General features: G+C 39.2%; 1 protein-coding gene across 3 annotated transcripts; it reads right to left on the bottom strand.

Moving 5' to 3' along the window:
- Nucleotides 1-217: 217 nt before the first annotated feature.
- Nucleotides 218-17,630, bottom strand: OAT (ornithine aminotransferase). 3 transcript variants are annotated; one of them, XM_063102560.1, is made up of 12 exons: nt 17,567-17,614; nt 13,219-13,303; nt 12,721-12,874; nt 11,744-11,971; nt 8,911-9,135; nt 8,705-8,800; nt 6,288-6,415; nt 5,091-5,213; nt 4,194-4,322; nt 3,320-3,433; nt 2,420-2,564; nt 218-1,140 (listed from the first exon to the last, which is right to left on the bottom strand). In XM_063102560.1, exons 4-12 carry the CDS (start codon nt 11,940-11,942, stop codon nt 980-982), a joined length of 1,320 nt encoding a protein of 439 aa, XP_062958630.1. In that variant the 5' UTR covers nt 11,943-11,971; nt 12,721-12,874; nt 13,219-13,303; nt 17,567-17,614; the 3' UTR covers nt 218-979. The 3 variants fall into 3 exon arrangements, with proteins under 3 accessions (XP_062958630.1, XP_062958628.1, XP_062958629.1); XM_063102558.1 differs by lacking the exon at nt 12,721-12,874; XM_063102559.1 differs by lacking the exons at nt 12,721-12,874; nt 13,219-13,303 and having other exon boundaries at nt 17,567-17,630.
- Nucleotides 17,631-18,566: the final 936 nt, after the last annotated feature.

Raw genomic sequence — 18,566 nt, forward strand, 5'->3', positions numbered from 1 at the left:
GGGAGAAAAGCCATTATTTTGAAAGAGGAGTATAAGAGATTTTCACCCTCTACATTTATTTTCTTTTTGTAATTTCTATTTTTCTATGGATCACCAAAGGAAGCTGAAATGCTCTTAGAAAGCACATGGAATAAAGCAAGGTAAGAATATTCTCAAAGTGCTTAAAACTGTTAGGTAATTGGTAACATTGCAGTAATAGTATACTGATCACAAAATAGACATTTTATATATAAGCTTTATTTTAGATTTAAAGAAACATTGAAAATAAACATTTTTTTAGAAATTATAATGCAGGGCTGGCCCACGGCTCACTTGGGAGAATGTGGTGCTGACAACACCAAGTCAAGGGCTAAGATCCCCTTACGGTCATCTTTTAAAAAAAAAAAAAAAAAGAAACTATAATCAAGCACTCAACATAATTTAGGAATATTAAGCATTAATTCTTAATTTGAAATAATGACATCGATAGAATACACTGTGGTGTTGGCCAATACAAAGTTTACTTAAAACTATTTATTTTACATATGCTTAACCATTAATTCTTCCTAAAATTCAATGCCTATAATGATTCAACTTTATAATGTTAAGCAAGTCTTTCAGTAATACCCTAGAAATAACTTTTTCAAATATAAAACATTTCTACCAGCAAGGAAATTATGAAAATGTACATAAATTACACTGAAGAATTTGATTTAAAGGCTGCCCATGTACAGATAGCTACACTTTACCTAGAAAGCACACACACACTCTCAACAACACTTAACCAAACACAGATGCCGCTGCATTCTCTTAGTTACATTACACAGCAAACTGCAGGCGCACAATAGTCATCGTATTATGTATCAACTGAAAAAAAGTATTCCAAAAAGTGTCTTTGAGGACACATGGGAGTAGAACGTGCCTGCTTTAAAAGCAGAGCTTTTACCGGACCACCTGCCTGCAGCAGGCCGCCAACAGCCAGTGAACACAGTTACTGCCCTCAGAAAGACAAGATGGTCTTGATAATGATTTCCACGGACTCCCGAATCTCATCCTCCTTGATCACGAGTGGAGGTGCAAGTCTGATGATGTCGCCATGGGTTGGCTTGGCCAGAAGTCCGTTATCTCGAAGTCGCAGACACACCTTCCAAGCATCATAATCTAAAGAAAAAAAGTCAAACACGTTTGCTCAAAGACAAATGTTTAAACATCCCCTTGCCATACACACGGGCAAAATGCAGCCTAACAGAATTCCCAGCACCAGTTCAAGAAAGGAAGCTTTGAGCTACAAATTTGATTTATTCTTATACTTCAAAATTAAGTTACTCCTGACTTTCAGCAAGCACATAACTAGGTTTGAATGGTATGGTTAGATATATCATGGTTTTTATTGGTTTTTCATAAAAGAAAAGGACCAAGCAAAAAAAATACACACATACTAAGGCTGCTGTATTAATTACAGGGGGAATCAATGCAAAAGAACTTGGGCATGACACAATTAACTGACCCAGAACAGGCAATACTCAAAACCCAGTGAGCATGACACATTCTTCAAATGGATTCACATCCTGAGCTGTGAACTAGACTCTCATCTCATGACTTTATGGCAAGGACTGTCCAACTCTAGCTACATATCAGTATCACCAAAAGAGCCATTGCTAATGCCTGTGCCCCACCCCAGACCCACCAAAGCACAAGCTCTGGGGTGAGGCCAGGCTTTGATTCAAAACAAGTGATTCTCAAGTACAGCCAAGGTTGCAATCACTGCTTTATTCATCTTACCTATTTATTTTGGCAGATGGCTGGTAAAGGGATCGAACTATGGACCCTCGTGTTATCAGCACCATGCTCTAACTAACTGAGCTAACCGGCCAGCCCTGGAATCACTGCTTTAAAAGGAAGGGTTATCACAAGAAAATCCAGCAAGGAACCCTTAAGGGTTACAAAAGATGTACTAAAACATCAAACACTCAACTAAGTGGCAGCTAGCATTGTTTTTATTATCAACACCATCATCGTCATCCATATCATTATTACTATTGCCCCTACAACCTCTACTGATATACAAAGTACCAAAGTGAGGAAGGAAAGGATAGCAACGAGGAATTTAACAAGGAGCTCTTCAAGGACAGAGTTCTGTACAGACTAACAGAAAATAACTTGAAATCTCCAAGTATCGTATGACTAACTTAAGGCAGAAAAACAAATGTCTTAAAGGAAAAAAAATAGGCCAAATTAGTTAAACATGCCTTCGGGTAGGAAAGAGCTATATTTATACCATTAACATAATTATAAATCAGACAATACTCTGCCTAAAAGACTTGGTCAATAAGTCAGTCAACTGTTTCAAACAGAGAACTCCAACAACCAATTAAAATACCAAAAGGAAATCTTAGCCCTTCCTAAAAGCAATCTTGAGTGAAATGTTTTATCTCCATACCTTTGGTTTCTCTAATAACAATAGCATTTAATAATCCTTTTCCTCTTACGGCAGTTACAATATCAGAAGGTAGCTTCATGAGTTCGTTTCTCAAGATAGTACCCATTCTGTCAGCATTTTCAGCAAGGTTTTCTTCTTCCAAAACCTGTGTTTAAAGAGAAATTACATAAATGTTAAGACTGCCCCTTTTTTGTTGTTCTTTGGAAGGCAACACGGACTATAAGCAGAGGAAAAAATTAGTAGATAAGGATCGGAGTAACTTAACTTTCATTTCTATTTTTCAAAGCCTGTATTAGTTTACTTTCTAATAAACATACACTAGCTCAGAGCTTTGCCTCAGTCACAAATTCAGTGTCTATCTGTTCTCATGGCAAAATAAGAACTAAAATTTGTTTAATGCATATGATATACTGTCATTAGTTAAATACATAAGTGGACTAAATATAATTTAATTTTTAAATAGAGTGTCCTTTATTTTTTTTCTTAAAAACTTCATCCTCAGAGATTACATAATTTTATGCCTTCGTTAGGCACGTCAGGAATAAGTCTAAAAGCACCGGAAATCCATACTTTAAACAAACAAAAAAACCTTGCTTACTGAGCAAGACTCCTGGTAGGCAGGTCACAGTGTGGGAGTTTTGTGAGGGACAGCCAGGGCCTAAGGGCTCAAAGCCCCAGGAGACTGAAAACTCGGGATACCCACCAAGGAAACCCAGTCTGCTAGGCCAAGATTTAAATTGCTTTTTGAGAATGCCTTACTCCTAAAGTCTTTTGTCTTTACTTCACGTTCTCTAATACCTGGCAATCTTATTAAGTTTCTTATTAAACCTTGGACCCAATTAAAAATCACTTCCATACCACATAAAGAAATAGGTACAGTAACGGCGCATCAGCTTTTACCTCCAGGGCTGCAATGGCCACTTGGCAGCCTAGTGGATTGCCACTATACGTTGACCCGTGCTCCCCCGGTTTGATGGTCAGCATTATTTCATCATCACACAACACTGCAGACACCTGAAGGACAGCACACCCAGAGCACAACTGTTTACATGAGGCTCACATTAAATATACATAAAGCTTCAACCAACAAAAGCTTATGTCTGCCATCCTAACTACCAGTAACAACCTGAGTAATACCTTAGCACACTACAAATACATCAGGCACACTTCAGTGTCACAGAACAATACAATTTTGGAATTAAAAGCAAAAATCTATTTCTGCAACGATACAATTTACAGTCCTTTCCAACTTTAAGGTGAAATGCTTTGTGTAACTGCTTAGAAAAAGTTGAGCACTCTCTTCACCAAAACAGTTTAGTCTATTCAGCAAAAATGTCTATACTTCAGAGCCCTTTAATCCAGTGTAATTATTGGATCAGAAGAGCAAACCCAAGAAAAAACAACAAAACATTAATTTCTTCAATCTCTCTATTCATTGCTCATGGTTTTAAACAATTAGTAATGCCATGGTTCCGAACACTGGAAAAAAGGATAGGAGTCTACACAAGTACTTTCGAGTTAAACTATTTCCATCCAAATCAAATGCTATAGAGCAAATTCCAAGTCATACTCAACTCTTCAGTCAAAATTAATTGTGGGTCATACACTGGAACCCTAAAATGTTTTTATCACAGATATTCCAAGTGACCTGGAGCATACTTGGTAAAGAACAAACCATCTGAAAGGCATTATTGTCACAATCAGTTGATGTAAAAATATTTTAGGGGTATACTTCACTACAGCAGGATGGAAAGAGGCTTGACATTAAACTTACAGGGTATAAGCCACCAGAAAGGGCCTTTCCAAGAAGGACTATATCAGGTCTGACGTTTTCATGATCTACAGCCAGCCATCTACCAGTTCTGGCCAATCCTGTCTGTACTTCATCAGCAATAAACAGAACCTTTTGGAAAAACATAACAGTATTAATTGCTAATTTGGTTTCCACAGGAAACAAAATTTCCTTCACAAGGAACAAAATTTCCCCCCCATAAACGTGTAATCCTGACATGCCTTCAGATTTGCAAAAATGTTTTAACTACCCAAATAATTTCAGGAGTGTCCTATGAAAAGCTTGTGGACACACAAGCTGCTTCCTGTGTCAGGCCACCATCTCCCAGGGGCCCATTCTGCACTGCTGTATGTAGAAGAAAGGTGTTTATGCAAAGGTGAAAGGGTTTGTAGGGCTCTTCTGGATATAACTATCCTCTGGGAACAAATCAATTCACTTGTTTATTCCACAAACATTTATCAAATATTTACTGTGTGACAGAAACTGTCAATGGTGAACAAAAGACACTAATATTAGCCTTGGTGAGAGAAGAGAGAGAGAGCTTATACCTTCTAAAGCAGAGGGATACAACAAAGGGTTTGGGAGGGATTAAGAGGGAAAGGCTCCTGGAGAAGAGAAGAGGAAAACACGGTGAAGGCCAGGAGTTCTGCAGCTCTGCCCAGAGCCCAGGGTATGGCCACTGTTCCAGAGACAGTAAAAAAGTGAGCTTCTGTGCAGGTTTCTAAGTTCTAGAAAGCTCTGAAACTCTTAGAATGATGTTTCCCTCTAGTGGGAAGTTGTTTTAATCTTTCCATTAACCCTCTCAGCAGAATTCAAAGAGATGAGGGAAGTTAGGCAGGAGCTGGTTGGGTCTCACCACAAATAATTAACATGCACAACCTGGTGCCTGGTGCAGAGTTCTCGTACTCCAGTCAGGTAACCTGGATCCGGAACAACAACACCTGCTTCACCCTGAACTGCTTCTACCATGAATGCAGCAACATTTGGATCCTGAAGAGCACGCTAAAAAAGAAATATTCGGGAATAAGTTTAAAAAACTTCTTTTCTACCATATTTGGAAATCTCAAATCATACATTGCACATATTTTTAAGTATGGAAATCAAGTTTTTGCACTAACTTATATCCTGACTTCACAAGTATATTTCCCACTGACCTTCAATCACCAGAAACTCCAAATACTTCGGTGTTAAATTACACTACCCTACATTTTCTAATACATAAATGTATTATAATTAAAACCTAAAGTAAATAGCCTTTTAAAGCCATCTTAAGGCTTTTTAAAATTTTTAACATTTACCTGTACCTATTTGTGGGGTAGAGTGTGTTGTTTCAACAGAGGCAAGCACTGTACAATGACTCACTCGCGGCAGACAGCATAGTTTTGTACCTGTTAATCCACCTCTTCCCCTGCCTCCCACTCCCTTTTCCCTCCTGGTCAGCTCTGGCAACCATTATTCTACTCTCTATTTCTATGAGAACCCCTTTCATTTTTTTTTAAAATTCCACATATGAGTGAGATCATGTAGTATTTGTATTTCTGTGCATTTTAAGGCTTTTTTTAAAAACAAAAATCAACTTCATAATTTAAAAAAGCAAGCTGAAAACAGAGAAATTTTGTCTAGTAATTAAGCAGGTAATACCCAAGTGAATTGTTATGAAATATAAAAATCTTGGGCCGGCCCATGGCTCACTCGGTAGAGTGCAGTGCTGATAACACCAAAGCCACAGGTTCAGATCCTATATAGGGATGGCCAGTTTGCTCACTGGCTGAGTGTGATGCTGACAACACCAAGCCAAGGGTTGAGATCCCCTTACCGGTCATCTTCTTTAAAAAAAAAAAAAAAAATGAAATATAAAAATCTAAAGTACTATTTGGTTGTAAGGATTAGATCACAGAACCTAGTTTTTCCTGTGTTGGAAACTAATTGACCATTACTGAAAGCAAGTCTTAAATCTTGGCCTGACTAAATAAGATAAATTTTCATTATAGTCACATAATGTACTTTTAATTCATATACTCAACAGGTTTAATTTCCATTTACTATGAGCTAAGCATTGTGATACTACTGAAGTACCTCAAGTGCAGGCAGATCATTATATGGGATGACTTCAAAACCTGGCATAAATGGTCCAAAACCATCATAACTGGTTGGGTCTGTGGAACTGGAGATAGCAGCCAAGGTTCTACCCCAAAAGTTTCCAACTAGAAAGGCAAAACGAACAGTGATTATTTCAAAGAAATCCCTAAATTGAATAAGCACTCTCCCCCCAAAATACCTTGGAAAGTATGTATGACTTAAAAAAATTAATCAAGGGTTTGCTTTAGAAAATCTCCAGTGAGCTTTCAATTGTTAAAATCTGATATGAAACACCATGGTTCACATGACATAAGACTACTAGATCTGGCCTTGTAATTACTATTTTAGGTACTTCTCTACTGAACTTCCTGTTATATATACAGCCCCTGAGGACAGATACTTTTCTTTCAATAATCCCAACCCCAATACTAAACCCTAACAATTGAGGCATTCAATGCCTGTTTTCTAGAGAAGGTACATTTATGACAATGATATATGAAAGAGAATGAGTTTTCCTTTTAAAAATCTAATACTGCAAGCTAACTACTCTACAGAATGCAATTTCGGTTTCATTTGAAGAAAAGATTCTCAGACAATCCAAACACTTTCCATTTTGCCTTCCTTGATATTATCCTTTATAATGCTAAATGACAGACATCTGCCTTTCTTCAGGAACATTTTTTAATCCATTAATAAATGTGATTGGGGCTGGCCCGTGACTCACTCGGGAGAGTGTGGTGCTGATAACACCAAGGCTCCAGGTTTGGATCCCATATAGGGATGGCCGGTTAGCTCACTTGGGTGAGCGTGGTGCTGACAACACCAAGTCAAGGGTTAAGATCCCCTTACCAGTCATCTTTAAAAATAAATAAATAAATAAATGTGATTGAAGACCTATCATACGTCATCAACTGTTCCAGGTATTGAGAAAGAATGGTGATCACATATGGCGAGCTCCTTGTCCTCAAGGAGTTTCCTTTTCTAGTAGGGAAGAAACACCATAACATAAACCATTAAAGAAAAATGAACTAGATATTTCAGATTGGGTTAAATTCAAGAAGGAAAGAAACAATGTAGAATAATAGAGAGGTTGGAGATTTGCCTACATTATGAATTTTTTTTTTTTTAATCCTCCCAACACCTCTGCCACCAGCAACTCAATTAACTCAAGACTGGATTATTGGGCTTTGGCTTCATTGCATCTCTAAATATTACTCTTGCAAAGCCTTTTTCACCTGCATCTCTCGTCTACAATAATCTTTTACTCATCCACAAACAATAGCATATTGATTTTGACCAGCCTTGTTTAAAAAAAAAATGCAGTGATTAGACAATGAGCCTATTTGTTCTGTTCTGCCTAACCTCAGCAATCTCCTCCACAGCTCACCCTGCAGGCATGAGGGACTTACAGTTGGGGACAGTCTTCCTCTGTCTCTCCACCCCACTGACTCATCACCAATGCTCAGGTGAAAACATCTTTGCACCCTTTGCTAACATGAAAGAAACTGAACACAGTCTGCAAGAACGAAAATCACCATAAATACAATTTTTGTTTGCAAGAGATAGTTGTGTTGTCCTACAACTAAGGCATAAGATTTTTAAATGGCAAGTTACAGAGTTGTGCAAAGATTACTTTTTCTTCAGGAATCTAATCTGTCATCTCAAATACCAATTACCTCCTGCAATTGATTGAACTCTGGATTCTATTATGTTATGGGGTTTATAATTTAAATGCATGCATTTATAAGCAATAATATTTAATGATTTCAACTATCACAAGAATGAATTTTGACCATGTATAATAACCAATCTATGCATGCTTTTTTTTTTTAAATTAAAATCGAAGCTCAAAAAAAAAGTCAGACTCTATCATTTGAACATCATATAAAGATTCTAAAGTCAGATTACATCATCCCAATTAATTGTTAGTCTCCCTAACCAGAATTCAAGTTATTCCTCTCAACCATTCCCAGAAGTATAACAAGAGCAACCCCAGGCCTCTTCTTCCCAATACCTTCTAAGAAGAACATGGCACAACAGTACATCCAGTAGGACATGACCCCACTCTAAAATATACCAATCCCAACACCTAACAAAAACCCTCCACCGGTAAGACCATCTTATTAACTGGCAAACTGCTATGGGAAAATCTGATACACGGATGAGAAATTAAATTATGCAACCACTCATTTCAGGGAGGGAAGAGTAGGGAGTTAAGAAAGAAAAACCCCACACATGAAGAAATAATTTAGAAATAAACCCAAGAAGAGGAAATCACTCAATTTTTATGAAACATTCAGCAAATAATGTATCATGTACCAGGCAAACACATTAGAAATATTTCATCAATAAATTAAAATAGTAAATGATATTGTATGTTTAAATCATAGCAGTTAATATTTAATTTCACATACCTACAAAAACAATCTTTGCTTTGTATTTCTGAATACCCTTCACAGTATAGGCCCATTTACGAGCAAGTTTACAGGCAGTCTCTCCAGCCTCCACTCCTATCAAAGGGAGATATTTTCAGATTTAAAAAATGTTTTAAATTATCAGAAAATAGTAAGATTATTTTCTTGGGTATTTAACAAAAAAAAAAAAAAAGGAAATGCTTTACCTGTATTCATAGGAAGAACTTTGTGGTAGTTGAAGAGTTTAGTAACATACTCCTCATATTCACCAAGTACATTATTATAGAAAGCCCTAGATGTTAAAGTCAATTTGTCCGCCTGACTCTTTAGGGCATTCACAATCTTGGGGTGACAATGCCCTTGGTTAACAGCACCATACGCACTCAGGAAGTCAAAATATCTTCTGCCTTCTACATCCCATACGTAAACACCTAAAATATATAAGGGAGGAAAATAATTTTAGAAAATTACTGTATGATGTCAAGTCCAAAGATTAGGGCTGCTAGCAAGCCCTTTGAATGCCTACGTATGAATGTCTATTTAATACATACTTTTAGTTAAGGCTTGTTTTAGCTCAGGCATAATAAACTGGTTTATAAGGAATTGTAAAGGATTATATTTCATCGGTCCAGCTTCAAAAGACACATTTAACAAAATATACATTTAACAAGAACAAGAATAACACAAAAAGGCTGAAAACTCTGGAGTGAAACCTCTACCTATATTCTAACATTTAAGAGCCAAAATTAGAATATAAAAGCAGAAGTTACACATAACTCACAAAAATCATGAGAATACTCACCAGGATAGTTATAATTTTTTTAAAAAGGAAACAAGTTTTGGAAAGGATGTGAAGAAATCAGAACTCTCATATACTGGTAGTGGCGGTTCCTCAACAAATTAAACACAGAATTATCATATGACCCAGCAAATCCACTCTTAGGTATATACCCAAGAGAATGGAAGACAGGTGTTCAAACAAAAATTTGTACATGAGTATTCATGGCAGCACTATTCCCAACAGCCAAAAGATGAAAACAACTCAACTGATGAATGGTAAACAAAATGTGGTCTATCCACATAATGGAACATTATTCAGCCATAACAAGGAATGAAGTCCTGACACATGCTATAACATGAATAAATAAACCTTGAAAACATTAGGCTAGTGAAAGAAGCTAGACATAAAAGGCCACATATGATTCCATTTACATGAAATATCCAGAACAGGCAAATTCATAAAAGATAAAAAGCAGATTAGTGGTTGCCATCACCTGTGAGGCAGGGAGAATGGGGATTGAATGCTTAATGGGTATGGGGTTTCCTTTTGGAGTAATGAAAAAGTTCTGGAACTAGATAAAGGTGATGGCTGCACAACACTGTGCATGTACTTAATGCCACTGAATTAAATTCTTAAAATGGCAAATTTTCTTATGTGTATTTTATAACAATTTTTAAAAACTGACTATAGAAATTAAAATATATTGGGGGGGGTTGTTAACACCTACCTTTTACTGTGTACCATACTGTGTTAGGTGCTTTCATACCTTATTACATCAAAAACCCCCTTATGAATAGCAGAGTTACCATCTCTGCTATAGAGGTAAGGAAATAGACATTTAGATTAGCATGTAGCCCAAGTTGGCACACATGGAACATGGACTTGAACCCAGACAGCCAGAGTCCCAGAGTCCACACCTTGCTAAAGTAGGTGAAGAGTTATTTTTGTAAAGCAAATTGTTCCCAAACTTGTAATATATAATATAGATTTTCATTTGTTCAAAAGAAGATATGTCTATATTACACTACTGGTTTCAAATAAAATACAGGCAAAGGACAAAAACGTTTAATACTCTTAATATTGTCATTTTCTGGCATAAAGCTAGGTAATAAACTTTGATTACATTTGGTTAAAGGAGTTGTTTCGAAATGCAGATTAAACCACCATTTGATGCCTATCATAGTAATCATTTATTCAGGCAAGACTCATTAATGGATGCTAAAATTGTAAGTTTCATGAGTAATAGGATATTTATAGAATCCCGAACTAGTCCTCACAAGATACTTCATACAAAAGGGAAAATAGTAACTTTTTAGTGAACTACCTTACCAAGTGATCAAAGACAAAAGCAGCAGTAACAGAATATGTGGACATCTCCTGATGTGATGTACAGAGGAGGACACAATATCACTAAGCAAGGGTACATAATTTGACTCTGACTATGAGGAAGCACCAGACAACCCCAAATTGAGATGCATTCTACAAAATTATTGGCCTATATGCTTCAAAAATATCAAGGTCGGGAAGACAAAGAGGAATTGTTCTGAATTAAAGACGACTAAATCTGACAACCGAATGCAAACTCATGATCTGAGGTTTTCTTTTGTTATAAAGAACAAATAAAATCTGGATTAGGTCTATAGATTAAATAATGATGCTGTATCAGTGTTAACTTCCTGACTTTGATAATTACACTGTGGTTATAAAAGAAATAATCCTTGTGGTTTAGAAAAGACACAGCAGGTAATTAGGGGTAAAGAGGCACCATGTCTGCAACTTCCTCTCAAACAGTTCAGAAAAAAAATGTATAATATGTGTGAGTGTGAGGGGAAAAGACAGAGAGAACACAACAAAAGTGGTAAAATGTTACCACCTGGGAAATCCAGGTAAAGACTAATAGAAAGTTTTTAGTACTGTACTACCACTGTTACAACTTTTCTTTGAAAAATCTAAAATTATGGCAAAATACAAGTTAAAAGAAAAAAGACAACAGCAATATTACAGTACTTTCCTTATTTCCTTTGCACTCCCTCTCGGTGAGGTCTACCATGACAAAGACTAAATGAGTTCATCTTTGTAGCCCCCACAGCACCTGACATAGCAGCACCAGACACTGAGTAAATGTTGAATTAACCATATCTGCAAAACAGACATTAAATACATCTGGAAAAATGTATACTGAGAAAATATAAAAGCAATTAATTTTTATAAAAGGTTTCAAGCAAAAGGGGGAAGGACGGAATGAATTCAAAATGTACCTTTCCCTCTCTCCAGGGCTACAGGTAAAGGATGGTAATTGTGTCCACCATATTTAAATTCCCGTTCAAAAATGTAATCAGAGGATAGAGGGCCTTGGACTGTTCTTTTAGTTGTAACAGATGCAGCAGAAGCCACTGAAGAATGAACTCCACGACGAAGTACCGCAACGGCCTGAAAATGTGCTAGTTTGGAAAACATTGTGTCCTTCAAGGAGGAAAACCACAGACCTATCCAAAAAAAAAAAGAGAGACAGCATTAGGAGTATGAATCTTTCCAGAGTTGATGTATATTGACTCACTAAGTATTTGTGGCACTTATACCACAGTCTGATCCATCAGGCTTGATACTGTAAGTTTTTAGAGTACAAACCAGAGGCAGGGGACCAGATCGGAGAAGACTGCCTGAAAGTAGTCACAGGGTAGGAGACAAAGGGACTGAGAAATATTTTGCATATTGACTCTGTCCTTGTACATGGGGAGTGTAGGAAGAATCTGGTTTCTACAAAGATAAATAATACGGACCATCCTAAAAAAAAAAAAGAACAGGTGTGGAAAGGAAAAAGTGACTTTGGGGGAATGGGAAGAGTGTACCACCAAAATAGAAACTTTAAAAGGTAAAATCTGTTAGCCACAAATATCTAAAACTTCTATAGGTCAAATTTATCATAAGCAAAGGTGAAAGGCAAAAAGACTAGGGAAAAAATGTTTCGCAATTTATAATAGCCTTAAAGAGCTTTTACAATAAGTTGAACAAGCCTTAAAAAATAAAATAAGCATAAAAGATGAAAACAGGCAACTCCCAAAAGAAACAATCTATTTCGCTAGGATGGTTGTTTCCATGAAACTTATCCCCAAAACAGGCAATTATTTGAAGGAAAAAAGGTAATTAGGAAACAGAATATCAAAGTTCATTAAGTTACTTGTATGAATGTTAGTAATAAACCTTAACATCACCGAGCACATCGCCATTTACTCACGTGTGTTTATATATTTCAGAGTCAGGGCTACTCTCTCCAGTTACTACAGCTCTAACTCCATCCCCCACCAAAGTGCTTCACACACCTCTTTGTATCCAATTTGCCATTAAGTATCCTGATAAGCCATGAAGTAAAGACTAAGCTAAGGAAGAAACTAAGAGTAAAAAGGAAATTAGAAAACATGCATAGCAATCACGTCTGGGGGAAAAAAAGTTTTTAAAGATAAGTTCAAGATTAGGAGAAAGGTGCCCCAAACTAGGCATACTTAGTACAATACGTCTTTTTTAAAAGACAGCTTAATTCGTGTTTCAACAGAACTCTGTCAAAGACAAGTCAAACCATGCATAATCTCACAGCACTCTTGATTTGAGCTGCCAAATTAGCAAAACAATACCTGGAGCTTGGCTTACTTCCCTCTGTACTAAACATTACCCAGTAAATCTAGTACGTTCAGGAATTTGCAATTACTAAACAAAATCCGGTTTGTCAAAGACTCACCAACTATCCCTTCTACCCACAGTTCAGACTAGAATACAGATTTTTAATCCAAGTCCACGCAGTCTTCAGAGGGTCCAATTAACTCCTGAAATAAAATGAACAAATGCATACCGAGGTACATTTTTCTAAAGAGAAAATACATAGATTTCACCAGATTTTATCTCAAAGGGGTATGTATCAACAACCCCCCAAAAAGTGATATAAGAATCATTAGACTGGACATGGCTGCTAGCAAAAATGCAAAAATATTTAATTATACTAGACAGAACTTCACAAAAATACTACTGCTAAGACTAAAACATTTACAATTTCTTTCTTGGACTCTTTATGCTCTACTCAGTATAAATTAATTCAGTTTGACCAACTAAAAAATTTTAAACATTAGTTTTTGCCCATCAAATTAGCAATAAAACATAGCAGCACGTCCTCTCAGGCAATACCTAGTGGTACTCTATACTGAAACAACTTTCTGAAAAGAATTGTAGCCATAATAAAAACCTTTGAAGTGTTTGTACTCAGACCAATAATTATACTCCCAAGATTTTATTTAAAGAAATACTCAGGAATGTGGAGAAACATTCATGCATAAAAAATTTTCAATAATGTAAGAATGATTCAACCTAATCATATACATAATAATGTGTAACCATTTAAAGTAAGTTTCTAATGACATGAAAGAATAGGTGTTTTAGGATATGTTTAAGTGAAGAAAATAAAATAAAATATATAGATGTTCAACTATGCTAAAAATATAAGAAAAAACTATAAGGAAAGGCACAAAAAGATCACTACGTCTATCTTTCTACTTTTTCTGTACTTTACACATTTTCTACAATAATTATGAATTACATTTATAATCAGAAAAAAATACCATTTACAATGAAGTTGGATGTCTGTCTGATTGTCATATTAAGACAAAAAGAAAGCTTAGGCAACAAACAAAACTAAGAGAAAAAAAAAGGATTTGTTAAGCTTTGAGAAAAGTGTGGTTAAAAGAAAGAGAGAAATCACTACCCCTAGGAAGTGAGCCCTACAAAAGTTCATGTGTTTCTAGGGAACACAGTCAAATTCTAAAATAAAAACTATTCTATATAATGATTTTACTATCAAGGTCTGCAGCTCTGTGAATTCATCAGTACCACGCAGAGAAGCACCTTTTTAAAAAGGGAGGGGAGTATTTAAAAAATACTGAAAACCCTCATTCAGAGGGTTTTAAGTTAACTAACAGGCTGATAAAAAGACTGCAAGTGAAAAGAATGTTTGAGATTATCTAAACTCAGCATTCTCATTTTATAAGAGTTATTTGCTCAGCTAATTCCCAACAGAAAAGGAATTTTAAAAAACCCTTTTATTTGCCAAGTTCAGGCAGTTTTGCTAAAGAATTACAACTTACTGACAAAACAGTAGCATTCAAAACATTACTAATACTCATTTTTACAGTTTTTAAAGATGAACTATGAATATTTAATTCAACTGGGAAAGGTCAGAAGTTGGATGCACCATGGTGTAGCAGAATCCTGTAAACACACTTCTATTAAAGAACCTTCTGTATTCAAGTTACCGTGTTTGGCACTATGCAAGAAACACTAGAACAGAATTAAGATGGGCTTAAAAATAGCCAACATCAACGATTTCTTCTTCCAAAAAAGGTTTGGAAAACCAGGAGAATAGAATGGAAAGACCATAGAGTTTGGAGACCCAGATTTAAACTCTGTCTATGGAGTATCTCTTGTTGATTTTGTCAATCTTTCTGAGCTTCAATTTCTCCATCTGTAAAATGAGGTTGAAGCCATTCAGGGGCGTTACTGAGAATTAAACGAGTTAATGTTAAAGCATGAACCCTAGCATAAAATGGCTGCTCATTTAATTTCCCTCTGCCCTTAAATTCACAAGAGAGCTAGCCAATTTCTGCAATATCAAAATCAACAGTGGTACGGTTTCTTTTTTAAAACTGGATTTTTTTCATAAAAAAAATTTTGTCTGTTGATAAAAAATTAGAAAATACAGCCAAGAAAATTACCTGCTATTCCATACTTGAGATAACCATTAACATTTTTTTCTACACATAAATACTATGCACTTTAGCTTTTGTTCACCCTCCCCTATAGAATTTACCAGATAGGTCCCTCATGAAGACTCCCAGGAACTGTGTACAGACCTTTTTGTAACAGGTCCTAACACTCAGGGCTCTCGTTTTCATACCTATCCCCCGCGTAGGCCTTAAAAGGAGAGCAACCATGTCTTAAAATTCTTTGCATCCCCAGAACCTAGCCCAGGTTTGGGAATTCTGTTGGCATTCTTTGTCAAATAAACCAGGTCATTTGTAAATACATTTAGGATTCCTGAAAGAGTGAAGGTAGCAACAGAAAGTGACCAAGACTATCAAAAGAGAGAATTAAATCACCTATCCCTAATCAAGTAGTGTGTAACTCTAAGAGGAGGCTATCACTCTCTGATCTCATCTGGAATAACTCATCTTTTGAGTTCACTTCCTTGTCCCTCAAAGGTCAAAATAATGTGCTTCAGGCTATTGTCACACATTTAACCAAGGCTGAAATCCCAGACCTGGAAATGAGAACAAATTGCTATTGACAAGCTAAAATTTAACACTGAATGTTTTAAGTAATGCACACAATTAACATATCCTTCAGGCTACCGTGACTCTCTCTCGCCTCTACCTAACTCATCCTATCTACATCAGAACATGGCTACAACAGCATTTCCACAAAAGGCTGCATTTTGAAGCGTTAATTTAGCTACACTATTAAAAACTATTTTCTTAAACTACTCTAAAAGAACAATCAGCATAAAGTCATTAAAAAGCCACCTGAAATATTCAATCTGAGGACTAAACTTGGTTTTGCTATTTTTTGTCAAATATTTATTTTCCTTGAGGTAATCATTCACAAATAGGGGCCTGTTATAAAAAAGTTCTGCCAACAAGTTTTTGTTTGTTTTTTAACGTAGTAGTATTCTGGCTAAAATTTAACTCAGGTGCGTCACTGACTAAACAACTAAAGCATTACTCCTGAAAAAAGATTGGGTCAGCTACACACACCCTCAACACACCTCTCCAAAACTCGGTCCATTCATCACTATTTTATCTCTGGGCATGGTCCCGTAGTCCCAGGAGAAGCTCCATTTTGGCCCCATCTGCCAGAATGGGATTGGTGAGGCCCAGAGGGAGCCCTGTCTTCCCTGGGCCTCCTCTCCCCATCTCCATTCATCACTATTTTAAAATGTATGAGATCTGGCCCATCCTCACGAACTCAGGAAAGGACATAAAATACGCTCACAAAAAAACTGCAATAAAGGCAGACTATGGGGGAAATCCATATAAGAGCCTCTTTAAGAAAAAAAATGCCTTTTAAAGAATTTTTGCTATTTAAAGCTACATTTAGAATTGAGAAATTGGAGATGAGTAACTTCTTAAGGTAAAGCCACTTAGTCCCAAAGTCACTCTTTCTTTTGCCCTTGAATTTATCTGAGATGTAAAACTGAACGATATACAAGGACAAAGGGAGGAGACCGCAGGTCACTGAATTCCACTAGAATTCACTGATGCTCCTTAATGTTTGCAAAGGAATTCTAAGGATGGGGTGGGGTCTTCGTGCTGAGTGTGTTGTTGGTCCCACTCCCTTGACACCCTCTAATTAACCCGCATGTTACTGTAAGATAAAGTTCTACTTCCGTAATTTTCTGTTTGGACAAATGCTGGAGAGAAGAGATAGGCTGGGGGAGGGGAGCGGCGGGCAGGTTTAGCTGCAGGGCCCAGGAGCTGCCCGGGAGGGCTCGGACCCCTTCTGCACAGTCTCTACCCGCGCCTCCGATCCATGACCGAAGCCACCCGTTTACTGCTCAGTCCCCCTGTATCCAAGATGCACCCTCCTCGCCGACCCCAGGAACCAAGGGTGCCCGCTATGCCCCGTCCCCAAACGCGCCCTTCCCGGAAACTCCGCAGCGCGAGAGGCGTCGTGTCCCCGGAACGAGAACTAGGGGTGCTTCAGGGCTTGGCGGGCTCAGGGCCGGAGAGGAAAGAGGCCCGGCCCCCACGGGCCACGAGCCGAGGGGCCGGCCGGCTCCGCCCGGTCTGGCCGGCGGAGGTGCCACATCCACAGCCCTGTCTGCCACCCGCCCCCCTCGCCCGCCGCGCCCCCGCCCGCCGAGGGTCCGAGCCGCCCGCGGAGGCGGAGCCTGCCCCCCGGCCTTGGCCCGCCGCGCCGCCTCAGCCGGCTCCCCGGAACCAGACCCCGAGCCGCCCCGCGCGCGCCCCTCCCCGCCTCCCCGGCTGCGGTCGGGGCGCCCGGGTCCCGGCCCGAGCCCGTGCACGGCGGCGCCCTCGCAGTACCTGACGGAGCCTCAGAGGACGACCTGGACACGAGGCGTCAACGGAGCGCAGCAGCGACGGCGGCACGTCACAGGAGCTTAAGGCGCGGCTTTGGCACCGCCCCCGCGGCGCCCTCGCGGCCCATTGGCTGGGGCGGACGCCTAGAAACCAATCGCGTGGGCCTCTCCCTCAGCCCCGCTCCCAGCCCCGCTCCCAGCCCCGCCTTCCCGGCCGCGCGCCGCGGACTCTTCTTCAGAGCGCGGGTCGAGTCGCGCTCGCGTCCCCTGCGTGGGCCTGCCACGCTCCTGCTGCGCTTCCTGGCCAGAGCCTTTCCGCGGTCACCTCCGCTGCCGGGAGGAGAGGGATCACTGCCCGCCTTTTCCCGGCGAAAGGAATGAGGCTGGAAGGGATGAAAATGCTGGGCCTCCAGGCTCGCTGCGTTTCCTGGCCCCCCACGGCGCCGGCCGGGCGCGGACGGAGGCGGAGGGACGTGGATGGCGCTAGACGGCAGGCTCGACCCCTCGCACCTGCCCTCCCGGCCTTCCTGCGGTCCCTTGTCTCGCAGAGCCTTACGGGGGTCACCAGCACAGGCTGTGCCCCACGCGCAGCTGCTGGGCCCCGTGCACTCTGACGTGCCGCATGGCCTGGTCGTGCTTCTGAAGCCACCTCCAGAAGGCATCGCTGCAGCAGGAAAATACGCTGCCCCCCTGTTCCTGGCCGGTGTTAGATACTAGATGACGGCAGTACACAGTACAAATTTGCCTGCGGCGCCCTCCACATCCAATTGTAAAACCCAGAATTCAAAATGGATATTCCAGGGTAATCTCATGTTAGAATCAGAAGGGACTTGGACATCATTTGGTCTATAACATTTATGTTATATATTGGAAAACAGAGACCCAGAGAGGGGAAGCGACTTACACAGAGTTGTACGACAGGCGGGGGCAGCCTAGTCCTGTGTGCCACCCACCGCTCTCAGAGGACAGTCGCTGAGAGCTGCAGCACCACATTCCATTAGACC

This window comes from Cynocephalus volans, chromosome 7, assembly GCF_027409185.1.
Source record: "Cynocephalus volans isolate mCynVol1 chromosome 7, mCynVol1.pri, whole genome shotgun sequence".
In the NCBI taxonomy this organism is placed as follows: Eukaryota; Metazoa; Chordata; class Mammalia; order Dermoptera; family Cynocephalidae; genus Cynocephalus; species Cynocephalus volans.